This window comes from Cydia splendana, chromosome 8, assembly GCF_910591565.1.
Source record: "Cydia splendana chromosome 8, ilCydSple1.2, whole genome shotgun sequence".
NCBI classification, from domain to species: domain Eukaryota; kingdom Metazoa; phylum Arthropoda; class Insecta; order Lepidoptera; family Tortricidae; genus Cydia; species Cydia splendana.
In genome coordinates, this window is record NC_085967.1 from 16,347,344 (window position 1) to 16,371,069 (window position 23,726).

At 38.5% G+C, this 23,726-nt stretch overlaps 3 protein-coding genes and 1 long non-coding RNA gene across 4 annotated transcripts in view; 3 read left to right on the plus strand and 1 right to left on the minus strand.

Annotated features, from left to right (window-relative positions):
- LOC134792917 (adenosine receptor A2b) overlaps positions 1 to 23,726 on the plus strand; it is a 149,356-nt gene that overhangs the window by 111,527 nt on the left and 14,103 nt on the right. The gene's annotated exons all lie outside the window — the stretch shown is intronic.
- On the plus strand, positions 2,217 to 13,410 carry LOC134793057 (uncharacterized). Its single transcript, XM_063764580.1, has 5 exons — positions 2,217 to 3,344; positions 7,381 to 7,495; positions 7,825 to 7,965; positions 8,134 to 8,348; positions 10,255 to 13,410. Exons 1-5 carry the CDS (start codon positions 2,274 to 2,276, stop codon positions 11,611 to 11,613), a joined length of 2,901 nt encoding a protein of 966 aa, XP_063620650.1. The 5' UTR covers positions 2,217 to 2,273; the 3' UTR covers positions 11,614 to 13,410.
- LOC134792918 (epsin-like) lies at positions 15,861 to 18,351 on the plus strand. Its single transcript, XM_063764372.1, has one exon. It carries the CDS (start codon positions 15,955 to 15,957, stop codon positions 17,206 to 17,208), a length of 1,254 nt encoding a protein of 417 aa, XP_063620442.1. The 5' UTR covers positions 15,861 to 15,954; the 3' UTR covers positions 17,209 to 18,351.
- Positions 22,762 to 23,726, minus strand: part of LOC134792923 (uncharacterized) — a 242,032-nt gene continuing 241,067 nt past the window's right edge. Inside the window, exon 2 of the long non-coding RNA XR_010144483.1 lies at positions 22,762 to 22,808. This is a non-coding gene — a long non-coding RNA (uncharacterized LOC134792923). The remainder of the gene's footprint in view (positions 22,809 to 23,726) is intronic.

Below are 23,726 nucleotides of genomic sequence, written 5' to 3' on the forward strand. Positions count from 1 at the left end.
AGGTTGGACGATGGTCGGATTGTGATTTACAACGCATTGTTATAGTCACGATGCGCGGGAAAACGTTGCAATGATTTCATAGATCGATAAACTGTACAAATAGAAAGAATATAAAAAAATGATAAATGAATTCGGCTGTGATGTACATTTGAAACCAGTTTTTTTGTGGATAAAAGCCAAGCAGACTAAGGCGCTTGGAAAATTAAGTTAGATCATCAACAACATTAACACCTATCCTATACCTCTACCTCTGCCTAGCTAAACTGTTACCCCTTACCTAACCTTAGTACATCTACACCAATGCGTAAGTGCAAGCGAGATGCATTAGGAGTGATTATCAAACAAGTTCAGATTTTTAAAGTTAAATAGAATAGATATCATAGCACACGGCAACCACCCAGTACGCAGTACAACAGCCGAGAGACAAGAAGTACGACCGTTTTCTTTTGTCGGTTAGGTCACTACCTAACCGACAAAAGAAAACGGCCCTGCCTATGAAGCTGATAGTCCTGGGTTCGAATCCCGGTAAACCTTGACTCAGGAACAAATATCTGTGTTCACCACACAAATAAATGCCCTTACCGGATTGTCCCATGAGCCCATGACCATTGGCTTCATAGGCAGGGTCGGTCGGCCAGACCGGTCGTCTTTTATGTGCAAAGGTGGTAACACAAGCCGTTTACTGAGAGCACTGACTTGTTTATTGTAACTGGTGTATTCCAATTTGTCGAGACAGATGGGAATGATTCATATGAATGCACCTATTCCCATCTGAGACCGGCGGGGACAAATAGGAAAACACCTTGTTAAGGTTCCTCTACACGAATTTATGCATTAGAGGGAGCAAGTGATATCTCAGTCTACCGCATGGCTGCGTCCCTTGGATTGGCCGGCGTTGGCCATTCGTGTAGAGGAGCCATAAATGTGGTTACCAGCCGTCACACTCACTTAGAAGGTAAATCTTATAGTTCCTTAGAACAAAAACAATACAGACAACACTCATCCAAATGTTTCTATATAAATAGTAGCATACTGTATCAGTCATTGGCTAGTGACAATTGTTTTTAATTACACACAGGCTGCTCCCATGTAATGAATCGTAATTTGTTAATTTGTTCTTAACTAGTGTACCGATTGTTATCTCTAATGTGGTTTTAAATAAGCTAATCGATATTATAATCAAAAAATTGTTGACAGATATTTCGTTGTTGTATCACCAATTGTCTATGATTAAAAAAAAAACTAAAAGTCAGTTGTCAATTTATGTCATTCATTCAAATTGTTTGCGGTTTATAAGGGGTTTATTCTAAATAATATTAATAATGTCTATACTGAGTGAGGTTCGCAAACTATTATTTAAGCTCGTAAATAATTACGACAATGTGCGAAATCGACGTGTAGCGTTGTATAACGAAAAACTGCAATGTTTACAACTCCTAAACAAATTAGGAGGTTGGTGCTCTATAAATATTTTGATACTTAGCATTAAGCATATTTGGCATAGTACTTATGTATTTTCTTTTTGGTGTTGGATTAATATTACGGTATTATCGAGCAAGGTCTTATTTACACTACATTTAATTTTTCGCCTTGTTATAATGGTATATGGTGAGAAAGTGTTAACATATGTGTTTGTCGTTGACTGTACTTTAGATAGTAGTAGAAATTATGTGAGCTGATTTTGAGTGCACGTCAACGTATATTTAACTTATATCCTTAGGTACTTTACGTGTGCACAAAAAATCAAAAATATTTTGTAGTATCAAAACTATAATTCCTACAACACAAAGTGTGACCAGCTCAAGATTTTTTGAATTTCCCGCCAAACATTTGTGTACAATTTCAGTAGCCAGACTCTAGGTATTACGTAATTTATGTAGACCAATAAATGAATAAAGCAAATACATAATATTAAATTATTAATCTATAAAATTGAGCATTCATTTACAAGAAATATGTTATTTGTAAGTACATATATGAATTGAAACAAAGTTGCTTAGCTATAGCGTTTTCCTGTTAGGTATAACTTGGTATAACTATACTTAATACAGTGTACCGTTGTATAGGTATATACTATATATGGATCACAGGGTCCTGTTTTTGCAGACGTTTTTATTACATGGAGATTCCACAAACACTATATTACATTTACACGCACACAGCGACCAAAGCTCATAATAATCAACAAGTTTTAAATGGTCGCACCGGGCTGTATGCGCATTACACGCGATTCGGCACTCAGGATCGCCAGACGCCTCGGTCTGGGATAACAAATGAATCACGCAAAATTATGCCTATGTTTTGTGCTTGTGGTGTTAACAGTGAATCTAATAGAATGTAAGGGTGGGCACGGAGGAGGAGGTCATGGTGGGAGTCATGGCCATAGCAGTTCCGGTCACAGCAGTCATTCAAGTCATGGAAGCCATAGTAGTGGAGGAGGATGGTTTTCTGGGTGGTCCTCAGGAGGCTCCAAAAGCTCAGGAAGCAGCAGCCACAGTTACCCGGCTTCTACAGGATATTCCGGCCACGGATCGGGTGGATCTCATACTTACCCGAATTCGCATGGATTATCTGGTTCAGGAGGCTCATACTGGAGCTCGTCACACTACTATAGACCAAGTCGACCCACCTACTACACGGCGCCGCAGTATGTTTACGTTACAAGCTATCGGGAAACTCAAAGCCCGTACAGCAATCTTTTGACTGGGCTCACGATGTACAACTTGGGACGCTCTCATCATTATGATAACCATTATTACAACGATGGCTACCAGAGGAGCGGCAGTTCTGGAGGATACTACAATCATCATTCGAATACCGGATCGGAATGGCAAAATAATAATGCCGCTGGAACTAATGATGAAGCCAAATGCGTGTTGAAGATTCAGAAAAACGGAAAATTAGAAGTGTTATCGATTCCATGTGCTATAGTGTCAACATTCGACAATGGAAATCATACGTCAAACGATGCTGCCAAGGAAACAACCGGAATTAGTAACTGTACCAGTGCAGTAAATATGAATATGACCATGGAGTCTATTGATATCAATTCGACTTCTGTAAATAACACGGTCGTTAACCCTTGTGTTAATCAAACGGTGGATATAAAGGATCCTTTGTCAGTAACCGGAGCGCCAATAGCAGAGGCAACAAACATGGAATGCTCAGTAGAAATCATAACTAAACAAAACGTGATACAGAACTCTGTGGATTGTAACACTCTTCTGAAATATGCAAAAATGGCGGTTCCTGAAGACAAATCTACCAATGTATTGCCATCGAGGGAAGCGCTGAAGACTATGCTGAATAAGCCACCATGGTGGGCGTCTCTTTTAATCGCAGTGTAATTTTCCATCAGCTTCTTAACACATTCGGTTCATTCGTCGATGTATCGGGACATTCGGTCTTTATCATGCATTCGAACGTCATTCGACCGTCAAAGTTAACCTTAGGTAGCTTACTTATGTTTTTTAAATAATTTTAGAGGTCAACTTTTTATATAAACTTTTTAAGATAAGAGCAATATTAAAATATACAGGTATATCATAATTATGTTGTGTTTGATAACAATTTTATAAGTGACGAGACGAGTGAATATATAAATTGAGGTCAAATGTAAAACTAATATACTTGCTGCAATTGAATTTAAATGCAAGTTGTCGGAATTTTTATGTAGGTAGTATAATATTATAACAGTACATGGTCTAATAAAACATGGTCTTCTACATGGTCTAATAAAACATGGTCTTCCATTCCCAGAGTGACACGCGATTACGTCACAATAACATTGCCACTTTATTTCAACATAACATGTTACATGGGTACATTATACCTATGGTTAATAAGTTAAAATATTTCTTTATAATTTTATAATTTTCATTTATATGTATTTTAGCTTAAATTTTACAATAACACGTCATTTTTAATTACTCGTTAGCAATATCTTCCGATTCACGAAAGAAATTTCAGACTTTCGGGTAATTCTGTTTATACTACTGGCAACACAGGATAGCGCTGTGGACATTTGACAATTCGGATCTAGATAACTTCATGCCCTGACCGTCATCCTTGTCGAACGCGTGTTAATTGTTATTTCCTTCTCGCTCAGTGTCAGCAGTCGCAGTGTTTTCCAAACTTTTCACGCCGTAAGCTTGGTAATTAATGTGTAACTGTGAATTAGTTTTTCAAACGTTTGTCTTGTATAGATAAATAAAGTTTAATTTAATACATTAGATTTGTTTTATTTTACTATGTTTCTACATTAATAACTTAAAATTAATGCCGTTAAAATAATTTTCACCGTTGGTTAAAATTCTCCCACATTTTAAAGTTTGAGAACCTGTAAACAGCATGATGACGTAGGCCCGTGTCAGTTAGGTCATACGCGAATCTCGGAATAGAGTACCAGGCGGAGTATATTATTATACCATGATAACAGTATACAAGGAACTTTTGCATTTATAACAATACTTGAATTTGTAGAATTTGATATTTTGTTTATTCTTTGAAGTATGCATAACGTGCGTAACAATTTTATGTGCACACATGTAAATACGTACCTTCATGTAATGTAAATAACTCTCAAAATGGAGATGTTGCATTATTAAGTATACTGTTTTCCTTCAACTGAAATATAAGAGGCTGATTTTGTAAGTTTATTATAATATTTATAAGCGGTGGTGGCTGAGTGGATATGACGTCCGACTTTCAATCCGGAGGTCGCGGGTTCAAATCCTGGTTCGTCCCAATGAATTTTTTGGAACTTATGTACGGAATATCGTTTGATATTTAACACTTGCTTTTCGGTGAAGGAAAACATCGCGAGGAAATCTGCATACATCTGCGAAGAAATTCAAAGGTGTATGTGAAGTCCCGAATCTGCATTGGGCCAGCGTGGGGACGATAGCCCAAGCCCTCTCGCGAGTGAGAGTAGGCCTGTGCCCAGCAGTGGGACGTATATAGGCTGAATTAGTATATAATATTATAAAAACAATACGCTAGTATTGCATGTAGGTATTTACATAATAAACATCATGATATCATCAACAACGTCTTCCAATTTAATCCATACCTACACCCTGCTTTTTATAGATCCGAGAACAAGTTTCGGCCAAACAAGTCACAATTATCTTTTCACCTCAGCAGCTCGAACAAGGGTACTTTGCTTCTTAAAAACAGTGAGCAAAATGCGATTTTGCTCACTGAGTGAGACAAAATGACATTCAAGTGACCTTTATAGTCAAATGTCATTTCAACATGCGGGGTCTAATACAAGTTCGATATACTTGGGTTCTATTATCTCTATCCCTCTACATGTTCTCACTGCTTAGGGTGAAAAATTTTGTGTACTACACGAGATCAAAGTTATTTACATCTCGTGCGCTTTTGAATCCCTTACTACGCTCAAGATTCTAAATTAGATTCACTCGCTACGCTCGTGAATCTATTATAGAATCTTTCGCTTGCACGGGACTCAAAATAAGCACTCGAAGAAATATCAAACTGTGATCTCTTGTTGTACAAATAACTATTCTGGGCGAGTTCATAAAATGGTTAGGAAGATGTAAATTGGAGCTTCGTGATCGAAGTATGTTGCTTGAGGAACGGCAGACACCCTTGAAACAGTTTTTTTGCCACTTTTGGCTCTCTTTAGAGCAAAGTTCGATATTTATGCGAGTGCAAATTCATACATTCGAAAAGCCTGTAGAGTCTGTGCGGAAAGATAAGAGTAGTGGAATATAATGGGAATATATGGGAACTAATACATTCTATGACTCTCCTCTTTCCGCACAGACTCTAGTGTAGGGTAACATTGCGCGACAAAAACATAAGGCGCAACTAATTATAGCTGATTATTACCAGCGGACGGACGCATTAACTCATAAAACCCCCTACCTTGTTGTTCGCTGACTTTTGTATTTCTTCGAAATAAATTCTTATCTGTAATTTCATAAATCTTCATCCAGATTATTTTTCTACTATAACTTAAAATGTCACAAAAAGAATAATTCGGCCGAAAAGATAACTGTCCGCTTTGTAAGAAAGTCTTTTGCTCTTGAGTTTTTTTTAATAAAGATATTAATTCTTTCTTTTCAGATCCGTGCCCAACTAGGCTTGATAAATATTTTCAAATAAAAATTGATCTGATCACTCGCAATCATTAACTAATTATATTTTGACCCTTGACACTCTAAGCTTGACACTCATAATGCATCTTAAGTAGGTACCTACTACATATTTAGGTTCATAAAGACTGTATCATTAATTATGGGGACAACTTTACTTAGCCGTTTTTTTTGGTTTGGTGCTTTAATAAGGTACACATTTCGACCTGGGAGCTCGACGTAAAGCATATGGTTTGGAAGAAATTTACCCAATCCTCTCGAGTAACAATAACGACTGCTGACAAATACTAGAAGAAAATTTGCAATTACATATGATTTGTATAGCGAAACATCTGGACATAGTCTAAGCATTTCTTTTCGTTAAAAAAAAGTTTAAAATCTGTGCATGGTGGCCTTTATAGAGAATATGGCATGTTACTTACGACAACTATGACTTTGACATCTAATATATAACTATCATGGAGCGTTTCTATCGACCCGCTCTAGCGATGGATCAACGCCATGAATGTCCGTTTAGGCTTTGGTTTTTAGCTTATTCTTCTAGCTGTCTCCGTCATTACGCTTGCATCAGAAATTGAAGGGATTACAAAACGTGGGGTAAAAAATCGTTTTTATGTAAAAATAAAAATTCACCACATTTATTCCGCAGCTGCTCAATTGAACAATCATGAAGAGGACACTTAGATAACATGTTTTGGCAGCCTATTAACCTGTTGTTACTTTAAATCGTACCAAAGAGTCGGTGAAATAGTCTCAAATTCAGCTCGATAGGCTTGTCCGGACTATATTTGCTATACGGTATTAAAAGCATCATAAAATTCTAATTCTTAAATCAGCTATAGCTTAAAAATACCCTCAGATCAAACTCTTAGAACATAGTAATACAAAATAATACACATGCCAACAGTTAGACCAGGTTTTATCTGTCCCTATACTTAACGATACAGTCTTTACCTGTTAAAATTTCACATCAAGCTTTCGTAATCTCTAAAAATGCTTATTGAGTAACTAAATTTCCAATCTCTATTAGAATAGTCGACTGTCCATCATAGTCAACAGGTGATTGCTACGCGCACGAAACATTTATGCACGTGACACTTAGTCGATAATCGGGCCCCCTTTACGACCCGGACTCCAACGCAGACGCGTCCGGGCCAAAGGAGACGAACCACGTCTCCTTATAAACGTGTTATTATGAAACGTTTGTTATTGTTATACTTCGTGTTCGTTTGTATTACATATGTACATTGTAAAGGAGGCGGACGAGGTGGTGGCGGTCGCGGTGGACGTGGAGGAGGCGGTATATTTGGCAGCATTTGGGGAAAAAGTTCTTCCCGACACACTTATCCAGCGTCTACCGGATATTCTGGGTTTGGTTCAGGAGGCTCGCATGGCTACCCTTCTTCAAACGGACTCTCCGGACTAATCAAGCAACCCGGTTTTAAATATGGACAAAGATACGGATCGTACAGGTTTCCTGTACCGAGAGTGCCCTCCTATTACACGGTGCCACAGTACGTGTACGTGAATCAATATAGACAGTCAAGTAGCCGATTTAACAATCTCCTGATTGGCTTAACAATGTATAATATGGGCCGCTCACACGTCAGTTACCACCATTACTATCACGACAGCTACTATAGACGCAGTAACTCCTCGGCTTCAAGCAACGCGGATCATGCTGTTACTTCAACTTCAGCTGAAGAAAAGGCTAATGAAGATAAAGATGAGGCGACTTGTCTTATGAGAGTTACAGAGGACGAAAAAGAGGAAGTTTTAAAGATTCCTTGTGCTATAGTGACAACATTTGCAGACGGCAATCGTAAATTACCTTATGCAAGTAACACGACGACAACTGTGTGTGTTAATTCATCAGTGGCTAATTTAACGTCATTAGACTCTGTGGAAAATGATAGTAATGTAAACACGTCTGAATCCATTAATACAGAGTCGCCAAAAATCAATATGGTTTGTAAATCTACTATAGAATCGATTGATCCTTTGTCAGTGACAGGTTCACCGTTGGACGCGAATGTTATGAACTGTACGGTTGAGATCTGGACTCGTCAAGAAGTGATTAGCAATGAAGTCGATTGTGAAGTTCTGTTGAAATATGCGAAGATGCCGGTGCCTCAAAATAAGGATGCTATTATTATGCCCCCTAGATCGGAACTAAAAGAAATGTTGGAACATCCGCCCTGGTGGTTATCTCTGTTCCTGGCTGTATGATTACATTGAATGCACGTGTATATAATCGTAATTTTACCTTCGTTATTGATACAGGTTCACTGCATAATAATAATAAAAATATGTTTAATTTTGTATACTGTTGTTTTTTTTTACACGTAATTGTATTTAAATGTATACCTTCTTAAGGTATAATAAATATTATTGGACAATTTTAAACAGATCGGCCTAGTCCCACAGTAAACTCAATAAGGCTTGTATTGTGGGTACTAGACGACGATATATATAATATACACATACATACAAATACTTATATACATAGAAAACATCCATAACTCAAAAACAAATATTTGTAATGAACACACAAATAAATGCCCTTACCAGGATTCGAACCCGGGACCTCCTGCTTAGTAGGCAGGGTCACTACCGACTAGGCTAGGATGCCGTTCAATTGAATAGTAATCAATTGACTTCAATTATCAATCAATCGAACTGTACTTTGTATTAACTATGTGAAACTCTGCGTAGGGGGCGCCACTACCACAGTCGGATGGTCTACCACGAAACAAGAAAATCGAAATTTAATTATCTAACCTCTCTATCACTCTTGCATATTCGATCGATAAAGAGGCAGATAGCGAAATTACGATTTTTACGTTTCCCGATATAGGCCCTCTAACCGCCTTGATGCGTTAATGTCATATTAAAACTTGTCAAAAAACTGTTTAAGGCACAGTATGTATAAGTTACTCTATGGTTTACTATAAGCGCTAGTGCTGCACTCTGGCAGCAGAACTATTAGTAAGACCTAAAATGCTAATATTTTTATAATCAACTCGTCCCGAGTCTTGCCACTCGCCTACGGCTCGTGGCAAGATATCTCGGTACTCATGCAGTAATGACATACTTTCCGCACTAGTATCGAAATGTACTATTCTTTTGAATCGGTAATAATCATGTAATAATACAAATAATCGTTAAATCACGCCGAGAGCCACGCCTAATCTAGGTTTGGTTCGTTGAGGCCACGAAAGTAAAATAAATTATCCCGCCATTAAAGTCTATGATTTATTATAATGTTGCGCTTTTTGCATCTCTTTCCTTGATATGTTATTTTTTCTACGAATATATTATCTCCTCTTCCCAAAGATTAGTATGGAATGGAAGTGATCCCTCTTTAGCGATATTACCTACCGCTTATTGTGTATCTCATTGATGTTTTGGCGTGTAATAAAATACTGCAGGTACCTACTTATCGATAAGTTCGCCCTTGTACTACATTTATGTTCTATCTGATGGACCTTTATTCCTCTTTTTCGTACAATAAAGTGTTTACTTACTTACTTAACTTAGGTACTTATTGTTTTATAAGAATAAGGTGTACCTAAGGTGGGATCCCTACACCTTATTCTTATAAAACAATAAGTAAGTCGAGAGCACCTTTGCTTAGAAGACAAAGAAAAAACTGTTTTTATTTGTAAAAACGCCGTATATAAGTAGTTATACAAAGACCAGAGCCTTTTTTTTTCTGCTTCAGACCTCTACACTTTAGTATAATTACGCATACTTTTGTGTTCGATTATGTAGGTTTTAGTATGTTTATATTTGGGAAATCCCATCTACGCATGCAGCTCTTGAAAACAGGAAAGCCCGCATTGCATTTTGGGATGCCAGTGAGTCAGCCATTCCATACTTCAAACTAAAAACGCTTCTAAACGGAATAAATTATAATTCAAAATTGAACACGCACAGATAACAAATGATACGTGTGTAAGCGAGATGGAATGAAACGCACGGTCCCGTTCCCAGAATAGCTGGCCATGTTGCTACATGTAAACATGTTAGTGATAATAACATAATAACAAACCCGGGCAAGTGGCTGGACGCGCGCGCACAATATTTACTTACTTTTAATTAGAACAGCACATACGTTTTAATTTAGCGGTCAGTCATGGCCAACAGAATATTTCTGTTGTGCCTAGTGCTCTCTATATCGTTCGCGTGTTATTTTGAGAGTGTTGCGGGCACGCCCGGAAGAGGAGGCAGTAGCAGAGGAGGCGGCAGCAGAGGAGGAGGCAGCAGGGGAGGAGGCTCCTCAAGTTGGGGGAGAGGAGGATCGTCTTCAAGTTCCGGGTCAAGTTGGTCGTCATCGTACTCCAAACCGAGTTACCCATCGTCTGGCGGCCTCTCCGGTTATGGATCTGGGTCTAAACCCAGCTACCCGTCCTCATCTTCAGGCCTATCGGGAAGTAACAGTTGGTCGTCATGGAACTCCAAACCTAGTTACCCATCGTCTGGCGGCCTCTCCGGTTATGGATCCGGGTCCAAACCCAGCTACCCGTCCTCATCAGGAGGACTGTCTGGATATGGAAGTGGACAAAAGCCGAGCTACCCGTCGTCGTCGACGGGCCTGTCAGGCTCAGGATCTGGAAGCTCTTCGTCTTCGGGTTCTAGTTGGTCTTGGTGGGGATCCTCATCAAACAAACAAACCAACAACAAGTACGGTAATAACTACGCTACACCTCATCATACAGGAAATCACGTTGTGAATAATCACATCACTAATAATTATCATACTCCCAATGTATACCATACTTCTCACCCCTATTACTCATCTCCGCAGTACGTGTATGTGACTGAATATAGAAATTCCGGCAGCCGCTACGGAGATATTTTGACGGGTTTAGCGTTGTACAACCTGGGACGCTCCCAAAGCCATTATCACGATGACCATTATTACCATGATGACTATTATAGACGCCGTTACAACTCCGACTCAATGAATAGTAATTACTCCCCTCAGAACGCGGCTGTCTGCACTATGAAAATCACTGAAAACGGAAGAGTTGAGACATTGAAAATACCTTGCGAAATCGTCTCGACATTCACTAATGAGGGTAAGCTGGTTAAAATGCCTCAAAGTCAAGTTAATTCTACAACGTGTGTGACGAACTCTACTATGGTGAACAGCACTGCACCTGTGAATACGACCTCAGTAAATGCAACCGTGTCATCGAACGTGACAATGATCAACTCTACGACTTGCACATTCACTGTCAACGCGACGGATCCCCTTAAAGTGAAGGGACCTCCTATAAACCCATCGAATATGAAATGCGAAGTGGAGGTCAGAACTAGAGATCTCCTTACTAGTAATAGTGTGGATTGTAACACCTTGCTGCGTTACTCAAAAATGCCTGAGCCCGCTAAGTCTGATAATACTATATTACCGGAAAGACAAAGATTGAAGCAGATTCTACATAATCCACCGTGGTGGATGTCACTGTTCATTGCTGTGTAATTTACTACGTTTATGTATAATGTTTTGAGTGAAATTTGTACTTGCCATGTGCATCATTAAATATAATAACCCAATAAATGTAAATAATTAAGTTGTTTGCGTATATAAGCTTAAGATACCACGAAACTGTTGTCTTATCTACGAAATGAGTTTAAAGGTTAACTGATACGTGTTAAGATCATATAATAACCTTATTTTTTATTAAAGTTATCATTTTTAGGGTTCCGTACCCAAAGGGTAAAACGGGACCCTATTACTAAGACTTCGCTGTCCGTCCGTCCGTCCGTCCGTCCGTCCGTCCGTCCGTCCGTCTGTCACCAGGCTGTATCTCACGAACCGTGATAGCTAGACAGTTGAAATTTTCACAGATGATGTATTTCTGTTGCCGCTATAACAACAAATACTAAAAACAGAATAAAATAAAGATTTAAATAGGGCTCCCATACAACAAACGTGATTTTTGACCAAAGTTAAGCAACGTCGGGAGTGGTCAGTATTTGGATGGGTGACCGTTTTTTTTTTTGCTTTTTTTTTGTTTTTTTTTGCATTATGGTACGGAACCCTTCGTGCGCGAGTCCGACACGCACTTGCCCGGTTTTTTTTAATGCTATTTATTACCTACCTTAACTGCGTGTTAATCTTTTCGAAATGTAACAATTATCCCCCTTATTCATAAACGTTTACTAAAGTTGACAAGCCGATAATAATCGTTTGTCCCTTTCCATCATACCAATACGTCGGAAAGGGACAAACGATTATTATCGGCTTGTCAACTTTAGTAAACGTTTATGAATAAGGGGGTATGTCGAGATTCTTGGTTTAATAACTGTCATACTCTCGGGATAGTTACTGTTAAATGTGCATATTTTACTCCAAACTGATAAAATAATAAAAATTAAAGTAGACGATCATTACTATCTTGTTGTAGCACTTAAACGAGGTTGTGATATGGTTTTAATGTATAAAAACTGTTGTAACTCATGTCATGTGTAAGTAACTCTTGTGCTCATAAATATGGTAACGAAAATGTTGCTGTCCGTAACTGCCGCGTTATCATAAGAGCAGTAACTCTTTTTGAAATGTCATTCAATTGTATACTTTGTACTGGTACGATATGTTCTACAATTGAAAGAGATTTCAAAATGAGTTACTGCTCTTATGCTTATTAGCGCGGCAGCACCGATATGTTGCTATCCGCACAGGATATGTTTTTAGGTACTTAATTGTTCAAAATAAAAGTATCATAACTTGTTTGTATATTTATTGAGAACTTATGATATTTATTCATCTACTTTTATACCTCCCGGTACAGCATTTTTTTTACATGTGCACGCCGCTTTTACATATAAACGTCACGCCGCGCTCACGCCCCGCCCGGAAAACGCGCCTGCGTGACGGAACCTTAAGACTCTTAAGTTACGAGGATACACTGCGGCCGCTTCTCCATACAAACGTAATCTTCATTTTCCTCTCTGGATATTGACATTATGGAAAACGTTTTAACATATTTTGATGTATATTAACCATAGAGATGCCCTATGTTTGACTTTTTTCGATTTTTAAATTTGTACAAAGTTGGGAGTGAAACAGATTTCATACAAATTTTTTAATGTTCCTATAACTCTCATAATAATAAAAAAAATGAAACAAAAACAAACAGGGGCACAGCTGTGGTTGATATATACAACATGGCAGGTAGATTTGATATCACTAGGCCTCTTTTTTTAATACAATGCTTATATCTTCTTGAGGCATTTCTTCATAATTAACGCCTAATATTAAATACCTACCTCTTTCCCTCTTGAGTTTTATTACACATTTTATATGTATATAGATATAGGTACATGCTCTCATTATTGATATACTCGTATTGCTGCGCGTGACAATGTAAAAAAGAAATTTTGTATTGTACACTTTTGGGAACAGCAATTATTGAGGTACATTACCCTTTCCAATAAAAAAATAATTATCAAAATCGAACATCTCTGTAAAAAGTTATGCGTGGCCATACATAAAAAAAAAAAAATATACGCGTCGACTTGAGAACCTCCTCCTTTTTTTTTTTTCGTCGGTTGAAAAATAAACTTCCAAAACTAGCTGTAATAGCGTGTTTAGTGTCCGCTTGGGCTAATAAAATTACCTAAGAATGACAAATAACTATTTCCTACTTTTAAAGTTACATTCGGTTGGTAATTTTACTGTTGCAGAGTGGACGCGGGCGATGTCACTGTCAATTTTCTTGGTACAGTCAACTGTAAAAATATGGGTGTCGCCAACTTATTCAAAAATATGTCCCAGTTCTTAATTCGCTGACATAAGAGCTATGGGTCATTTTGAGATGATTTGTGCACCCATATTTTTACAGTTGACTGTACATTGCATTGCGGTTACAAATAGAACGTTTAATTCGTAATTTTATGAAGAATTTTGACAGTGACATCGGCCGTGGTAACGCTGCAGTGACAGTCCGTTTCTAACGACATCAGCACTACCATTCATTTTACTATGGAAATTGACAATAACACCGACGCGTTTAGTACTAGTAGTGCAGCTGCGGTCAGAGGGCCTACCGCGAACCACGTTCGACGTGTTGCCTCCCTGTCACACTTACGTACTAATTTACAAGTGCGACACAGAGGCAACAGGTCGAACGTGGTTCGCGGTAGACCCTTAGAAATGGAATATTACCCTAACGCTGCAATGGTAACGCTGTTCCAGTTACCATCACAATATAACTTTCATACAGAAACGAGTACAAAATATTCTACTCCTTCCGATCTTCTATAAGCAAAGTGTTATTACTCCGATATTGATAACATAGTAACAGCAGGCTCACGTTTTTCTCATTCTAAAATAAAATTGACACCTCGACGAGTTTTATTTGTTTCGTTTATGTATAGACCGTGACCGTGATGACTCATCACTAATTAATCACCATCATCATCATCCAAACGTTAACTCACAGTTTATATACATACATAAACCCTATTGCATAGATATAAGTCTCACCAACGAGCAGTTAAGAGTGATGTTGTTTTACGTAAAATGATTTAGGTAAATGAAATAGCTGGCAGCTGTTGAGGTTATCCCGAACGAGGAATCCCCAGCCATCGTTCCCCATTCATTAAGCCCCCAACATGCAAGGCAACTGTTGCATCTTTCGTTATAAATGTGTCTCTGTGTGTGTATGTGTTAATTGTGTACTTTCGCGAACGGCCGAGACGGCGCAGGTAAACATACCGCTGGGTGTTGCCAATTGTTGAATATCCGTGCAACTAAGGGTTATTTGACGACTTTTGTTCACCGAGGTTTACAAGAATTGTAGTAGGTAGTTGTTTAACTACTTATTACAGTACGGCTACCATTAGTTGACACTGACATAATAATGGATGCTGTTAAGCAATAATGTGTCAACCCACATTAATTTTTCAATAAGATGTCAACTCAAAAAATTGACCCTTAAAGTTGACATTTTATTGCAAAATGGATGTGGGATGACTAATTTTTACTAAACACCATTTTTATTATATTATGTAGGTAGTTAGACACTGCTAATTCAGTCGTGGTAAGCATACAGTTCTTGTAAATGTATTACGTAGTACGTTCTTGTTCAATTAATGTTAACTGTCTAGTTAACATTTCTAAATAGTGTGTAATTTATCAAAATAAAACTTTGTTTTATTTACCCGCCGATTAAATTGTCTAGTCGAAAGCGCGTTTTAAAACCAAGACTTAATTAATTAGTAAAATTAGTTTTTGTAAAACAATCTCACACATATACATAGTTGTAATAACAATAATAAAAAAATACGAATAGGTAGGTACATGCCTAACACTGCTTGTATTTAAAAAGTGTACGTTTCTCAATCGATTATTCATTATAAACTCAAGTAAGTACTTATATTTATACCTATGTACCTACTTAATTATATAATATTTTTCAAAATCGAAGGGTAGGATGATTCCTGTCATCTCCATATAATTTATAACCTTAAAACGCCAAATCTCGCGAAATTGTATTGACATGACAGGTGTCGTCCTACCCTTTGAGTTTGAAAAACATTTTAATTGATTTTGATTCGTTAACATTCTGTCTACCAATTTTGCGATTAACCTTTTGTATACACGCCACGGTTAACGACTATATTTATAACCTGTTTCGGTCAAACTGGGGTATTTATAATTTGGGGAGTGGCAACACTCAACACCTCCGTCAGAGCGGGCGCGAGTGTCGCGACCGAGTGAACGTTTATTTGTGTAGTCGCTAGTCAGCTACTAACTTCAGTGCGGTGCGCTTGAGCGCAGGCGGATTTGTTGTGCAATAATAAAACGTATACCGCCATGTTTCGTTACACGATTGTGTTTCTTTGCGCGATATTAGTGCTAACTAATGTAGAGTTTATACAAGCTGGAAGATTCGGCAGCGGAGGCGGTAGCAGATCGGGTGGATTCTCAGGCGGTGGAAGACATTCCTATCCTAGTTCTGGTGGTCTCTCCGGTGGTGGTGGGGGCCGCCATAGCTATCCATCTTCTGGTGGATTAAGTGGAAATAGCGGTGGTAGTCACAGTTATCCGAGCGGCGGAGGAAGTCACAGTTATCCAAACAGCGGTGGAAGTCACGCTTACCCCAATAGCGGAGGACATAAATACCCACCATCAACAGGCAATTCGGGAAGTCACACTTATCCTAACTCTGGTTCAGGCCTGTCTGGCTCGAACAACCACGGGTACAATAACAGAGGTGGCTCGAGCGGAGGCACTACCAACATTCATCACCACTACCATTACAATCCTCCTCAGCAAATACACTACGCGTCGCCTCATGGCGGTCCGGCGATGAGCTACCCCGTCTATCGTGGAACTCCCCCTAGTTACGTGTACCAGTACAAAGATTCCGGAAGCAAATACAGTTCTTTGTTGGCTGGACTGGCATTGTTCAACCTTGGAGCCCTCGCTGGTGGCGTTGCCGGCTATGGCATAGGACATCATTCATCCTCAAACAACAACAACAACAACTACCAAAATTACAAAGCACAACCCGGCGAAGTATGCTTATTCGGCATCAAGAAAGATAACGGAGACTTCGAAGAAACCAGGATAGACTGTCAGCTGATTAGTAGCTTTATTTACGCCGAACAGGCTAAACAACAACAGCCACAGAATTCTCAGAATCAAACCACCGTTACAACCACCGTGACGAATACGACCATCGTTAATGCGACCAACCCTCAGGATACGCCTTCTTACGTATTATCGCCAAACGGTACTCTGGTGACGCCCGGAGCGGCACCAGACGCTGGCAACGTGACTAATGGGGCTCCAGCCACCGGTGGAACTGTGACGTCATCCGTGACCGTCACGACCACCAACACGACCGTCAACGCTGTGGACGTCAAGGGAGCACCGATCCAAGTCACACCCGGAATGCAGTGTTACGTTATGAGGAAAACACCTAGTTCTAGAATGAAGCATGAAGTGCCATGTGGCCTTCTACAGACTTACGCAGATAAATCAATAAAACGTAATTCAGCTGCTCGAAATGTACCAGCATTTACTATTTTAGCTGTAATATTTGCTGTGTTTGTTGCATATTAATTTTAAAGATCTGATTAGAATTTGTTACTTTCTCTATTTGATAAATTTTATACAAGTGCGCAATGCCAAATAAAAAACGACTTAAGACTTTGTATAACTTCAACAAAATGGATACTTCTAAACACGTACCTAATTAAAGTTTGTAATACAATGTTGACAAACATAAAAGTTGATAAACGTTTTAGTAGGTAATTTATTGCACTCAGTACTACCTATACCTATCTTTTAACACAATAAAGCATTTTCACTTACTATGTCAGAATGATGATAGAGTAGGTACTAACATGTTTTAAAATCGGTTTTTTAGTTTGATATAATTATTTGCGCGTGTTGCGCCGCGCCGACCCGCCAAGTCATATAATATGTTCACATTATTTTGTTATAATATAAGGCGACATAATCTTAAAAGGGTTTTAATTGCTCATAATTTAATTTTTCTTTTTTTCTTTAACTGATTTGGTCAATTGAGCTATGTTAGATATCATGTTTGATAGTTGTGTTATGTGTATTGTATGACTAATTATTCAGATAAATCAAGACATTGTGGTGACAGGTACTTAAATTTTTAGTAACATTTTTCCAATACATTTGCAACTGTGTGGCGTCAGCACATATTGTCAGTGATGTCTTTTGTATTATTGTAAAGATCATTTAATGCTCAAGCACAGTCTACCAACTTTTTTTATAAACATCAGAAATGTATTTAGAGTGGATTCCACTACAAAATTAAACTGAAGATGATTAATCACCAAGTGAATATTACTTGTATTAAAGTAAGTAGAAATAAGACTAATTATTGTGATAATTGCCTCGTTTGGTCTCTAGTATCATGGGAGTCCTAACTAATGTAATTGTTTTAAAAGCAGACGTACCTTTTATCGATTTTCCTACACACCTTTTTTAACTTTTATGAAGGTTCAGCACGAAATGTCGACCTTTTAATTTGACCGACTTAGCACTTTACTAGTACTTTACATACTATTGTCACGTCGGCACAAAACTCAATTTATTACGCGAAAATGTATGCTCTCCTTTGTGTGATCTCATTGAAACATCCGTTCAAATGTAATGAATAATGACATGTGATTACGATGGGACCCAAAATTTTTGTATTTTGTTCAATAAAAGTGCCTTTTACCGTTACCGCTTTGTGGTTTTTGTCAAAAAGGACAATAGTGTTGGTCAATTCCACCTCTATTGTTTAACACTTTGTAGATAAGAGAATTGATGAAATCGGACAAGCGGAAATGATACTACGAATGCTCATTTATTTTTTTACTAGAATAAGGTCCATGACTTGCATAGTGGATTTATTAGTGTTATCACTTTAACACTTTATAGATAAGAGGATTGATGAAATCGGACAAGCGGAAATGATACTACGAATGCTCATTTATTTATATACTAGAATAAGGTCCATGACTGGCATAGTGGATTTATTTGTGTTATCACTTATCAGTGCGCTCGTGGAATAGTAAAGAACAAGATAAAAAGTCGGGACGTACCTTCAAATGTGTACAATTCAAAGTAAGTGGGCAGGTATTCCTATTATTATAGTTAACAATTTAGGTGAGTGGTGTAATAGTACTGGTTTTGATAAGAGCCTGTTCTACTATGCTTCTACTACAAACGTGAATAAGCAAAGCGAACAGGAATCTGAATCCATAGGACAAGGCTTGCCGAAAGTTAATTAATGTCCATTATGAAAACGATTAACAGAGATATATTAATAACATTTCAATTAATTACATAACACAGACACAAAAAAGAGTAAGTATTATGATGTATTTTATAAACAACCATTTTTTCTACTCGCATGAATGCCGGAAAGATATCTAAGAAGTTTCTTTTACTTAGTATAAGTAGGGATCTAGGTATAAGTAGTACTTTACATATACTATGAATCAAATTTATTTATATTATATTATCTATAGCGAAGTAGGTAGGTACTTAATTTGGGCCTACTAGGGTACAAACACTCATCAAGAGATAATTTTGACTAAATAACTTCTTCAATATGCGTTGAAGTTTTAGAGACTTGAAAATGTTTAGCGTCAAGTAAATTAAAAACATGTAAATTATTATAATGTGCCGACCTAATGAACAACCATTATTTGCTGTATTTATTCAAAACGTACCCCATGTAAAGTACTTATGGTTAATTACGAGTATTTACTGCAGCGGAGGTGCTGACAAAAACTGAATTTGTGACCTTCCACGAAAAAAGGTACCTTATGGCGGCAGGCGCTTAAGTCGCATAGCACCGCAATAGTATTGGAGCGGCGTCAATAATAGCGTAAGCGCCAACCGCCATAAGGTACCTTCACCCGTGGGACGTCACATTTTTCTGCAGCATTACCTACTTAGGGACCGTAAACTGGGAGTATACATTTCAGATTAGTCACAACACAAGTTGAATGTACTGCATTACTGGGAAAACCTCGGTATAAAGCAGACTGCATTTTTTTACTGCACAGTTGCACGCACGTGCCTACTTAGTAGTTACCACTTACGTGTACTTGGTTGTTGTACATCGGTGACAATGATACCATTTCCGAGCTAGTTGTCATAAATTTACGTCACTAGGGACGGGGAGAAAAATAACATTTGTTAATGGAAACCGCAGCCGTACATTCTTGTCGTGATTTCATTAATATCGTTCAAGTTAAGGAAATCTATAGTTGAACGGTTCAACTACAGTTTTCCTGGTCTCAGGAAATTATAATTATTTTATCTCGTTTTCCTCGTATCATCCTTGGAATCACTAGACTTTATTTTACGGATATCCTGTGTTAAAATAATATTTAAGTAGGTACAAATTAGTACGACGAAAGTTATTAAGGGCAGTGATGATAATTAAGTAGGTATATTTTAAACCGAATTGAATATTAGTGTGTCTGATTTTTTTTTTCATAGAAAGTAATTTAATTCGTTTATACGTATATTTTGTTGAGAATGGTTAGATGATGCCAAACTAAATTTATTTACAATCGCCCGCTGCCTTTATTCAAACCGGTTGGTTGACTAAGTGATTGTACAATTGATTGCTATATCGAATAGTACAATGTCGGAATTCGTTCAATTTTCATTACTAGTCGGTACTATGCATATCTACTTGAGTCATGAAAATAATCGCTGGCTATTGATTAAGTTTCAGTATCTTGGGGTGTTGCCCTTTGTGCAATTTGGTGAACTTAAAATAACCCGGGGTCATCTACTCGTATAGTACTATGTAGGTACCTACATTAATTTATTCCGCAAGGAAAGGTCAGCTTCGAATGCTTACGAGGAAGTCGCAGCGGGGTCAGTGTTTCGGAAATGAGCTATCAGTGATTTTCGGTAAGCTCAAAGTGGAGAAGACCGTCTGTAAGCGAAGACCGTGTACAAGCTCTTAACTCTTGCGTTTATATACATACTCCAATTACAGAAGGGCGATGGACCAGAAGGACCCTTTCTAACTGTATCTGAGCGACGTACCTACGTTTATAGATACGAGAGTTCTTGCCCTATGACCTATGACGGTCTTCCCTGCAATTTTTATATGCTGGTCTTCTCCACATTGATTTTAAATTCTGTCCCTGTCCAAGTGTCCAATGGAGTAGCTCAAATCCCCACTTTTGAAATCCACGTAAACTAAAGTAACCTAGGCCTATATATATTCCTAAACTTTCTTTATATAAGTAACTAGTATAATAACAAAATTTTTAAATCAGAGTTTTTCGGGCATTTATATAATAGTATTTGTATGTCTTTATCTAGGTACACTTCACCTAGATGAAAACTCCAATACCTTATTCAAATAAATACTGCGTCTGAAATCTCTATCCAAAAGAAGACTAGAACTTTGACACAACAGTTTCCCGAGAATTCGTGCATGAGCAGGGGTGCGAAACTCCTGACTTCGGCCAAACTCGGCTCCACTCGGCTCAGCATTGCTCCGAGCAATTATTAGGGTTGGCACCACTTGACTTCCTTTTGCATGCACGACCACAGATAAGATAATCACTTGAATTTTGACAACCCTAAATAGCCGAAAGGGATAGTGCCATATATTAGAAAGGGATAGCATGATTCGACCCTGAACCGCTGTCAAACTTCGGTTTTGTAGGAAGTTTCCTTTCTGTACGGTAGTACTATTATTTATTCTGTGGCATGAGTCACTTTAAAACCCAAATTACTGTCCGAGTGTCGATGTGCTCATGCAACCAATTGCACTAATAATTTCCTCAGGATGTCAGGATAACGTTTATTGAAAGATGGCTTATCATATGGAGCACTTAGTCACCACCTCATACAGTCGAGAGCAGATGTACAAAGCGGGCTAAGTTCTGAAATGAAAATAATAGACATGTCTGTCTATATCCAAGCAGCAAACCAACCAAAACCAAACCAAGGCTGCGGTGGCGTAACGTCATCGCCAAAGATTTAAACGCCTGTGGGTTAGCGAAAACCGATGTCCAGGATAGAGCGAAGTGGAAGGAGAACAATTGGAAAGCGGACCCCGTCTCAGTACGGGACAAACGCTAGGAGGATGATGATGAGACATGTCTGTGACTGTCCCTGTAAAGTGTAAACTGTGCCATATTGTTAGGCCAGGCGGTCTAGCTAAGATGTCAATCCGTCATCGACAAACGCCAAATAAAACGAAAAAATGTATCACAGAAGCTACGAAAATTCACGTGACGATTTCCATACATTATTTAAGTTTCGGTTGGCGTTGTTTATCAATGATCGTCATCTTGGCAAGACCTTTGCACCGAAACTTGAAAAACATGATCTTGATTGGATATTAGATTTTGTTTTGAAATTACTCGCGCTTTATCTCGCTCGTAACTACAAGTTCTAATGCGCTCCTGGCCTTATTTGGACTCAAGGCTAGACCACCGATGGTTAAGCATTGTTGTCGCTAAACTACTACTCGCACTTGAACCACAGTGGGTATAACAATTAGCGTGTGGCCACTACAATTTCTATCGCGAATACGCGTGTCACTATTCGAACATGCACAGTAATTTACACGATAGTACCGCCAGTAAATGACCATTGTGCACAACGGTAATGTACAAATAATGGCACAAATGGCATTTGTTTGTCCTGTTGAAATGAATAACCTTATACAGGCTCTTTGTGATCGAACCTGATAGAACCACTTGTTGTGACAACTTGGCTTTATCCTTAAAGAATAATAGGTGCTTAACTCATTGTTGATTCTTATTCTTACGCACTTAAATACCTCACTACTCGTGAGCTGTTTTTCAACATGACTTACAGCTAACAAATCTGACACCACTGCTTCCTAAAAGATTCCAAATACTCGTTAAAATTACCTAATTTGCCACTGTACGGCCATCAGATATATCGGAGCGGCCGAGGTGGTCAAAATATCTGAACACGCACTCTAACGCCTTGCCAATAAACGCGTGTTCTGATATTCGTGAGCGCCTTGGCCGCTCCAATATATTCGATGGCGACTATACCTACTTCCCATACTTGTATTACAAATAAATATTGTCTATTTTTAGGGTTCCGTACCCAAAAGGTAAAACGGGACCCTATTACTAAGACTTCGCTGTCCGTCCGTCCGTCTGTCTGTCACCAGGCTGTATCTCACGAACCGTGATAGCTAGACAGTTGAAATTTTCACAGATGATGTATTTCTGTTGCCGCTATAACAACAAATACTAAAAACAGAATAAAATAAAGATTTAAATGGGGCTCCCATACAACAAACGTGATTTTTGACCAAAGTTAAGCAACGTCGGGCGTGGTCAGTACTTGGATGGGTGACCGTTTTTTTTTTGCATTTTTTCCGGTTTTTTTTTCATTATGGTACGGAACCCTTCGTGCGCGAGTCCCACTCGCACTTGCCCGGTTTTTTTACAAGGGTAGTACCTAAATAAAGCTGTTGCGTGCTACTCCGCAAGTTACAAGTCTTTCTGTCCACTGGCTTTGTTAACGTCACCATGGGTTTTATGCCTGAAACGTTGACCCTTGTCATAGAAATGTAGTTACTATTTATAGCCGGCCAACAACCATAAACCTATTAAACGCCTGAAACGTTTTATGTAGATTGAATCTTGATAGGTATGTACATAGTACATAGTACGTAGTACTATGGCTACCTGCCGCTTGCGTGCTTACAGTTCCCTATCAACACTCAAATCTTGGTCTGGAGGGTACGATCGCCCTGTTACTTGGAAGTCATTTTCAAAATGCAGTCACGCCAATATTGGCTGTGTTTTTGACTTCAAATTTTCGAATAAAAATGTGGCTTTTGTACAAATAGCAGGGCTAGGATAGGCCTTGAGGTAAATATTAAGTCCGCTGTTTGTACTTCCATATTTAAAAAGCCAAGCAAAGAATCGTGAATTATTAAGGCATTCACTGCCAGTGACCCATTAGATGGGTTCCCTGTTAGTAGGCGCTTTTTTTGCTCGTCGTCGTAAATTTAAGAGTTAAGGGGCCCACTGATTACCAGTCCGCCTGCAGTCTCTGGCCTTATCGGGCGGCCTGCCGTC

Bases quoted from the DNA above. Each gene is read 5' to 3' on its own strand.
- LOC134793057 (XM_063764580.1), top strand. From the start codon at position 2,274: ATGAATCACGCAAAATTATGCCTATGTTTTGTGCTTGTGGTGTTAACA. The intron at 7,496-7,824 runs GTTTGGTTCAGG...CTTCAACTTCAG, and splicing joins GCGTCTACCGGATATTCTGG to CTGAAGAAAAGGCTAATGAA. The intron at 7,966-8,133 runs GTAACACGACGA...ATCCTTTGTCAG, and splicing joins TCGTAAATTACCTTATGCAA to TGACAGGTTCACCGTTGGAC.
- LOC134792918 (XM_063764372.1), top strand. From the start codon at position 15,955: ATGTTTCGTTACACGATTGTGTTTCTTTGCGCGATATTAGTGCTAACT.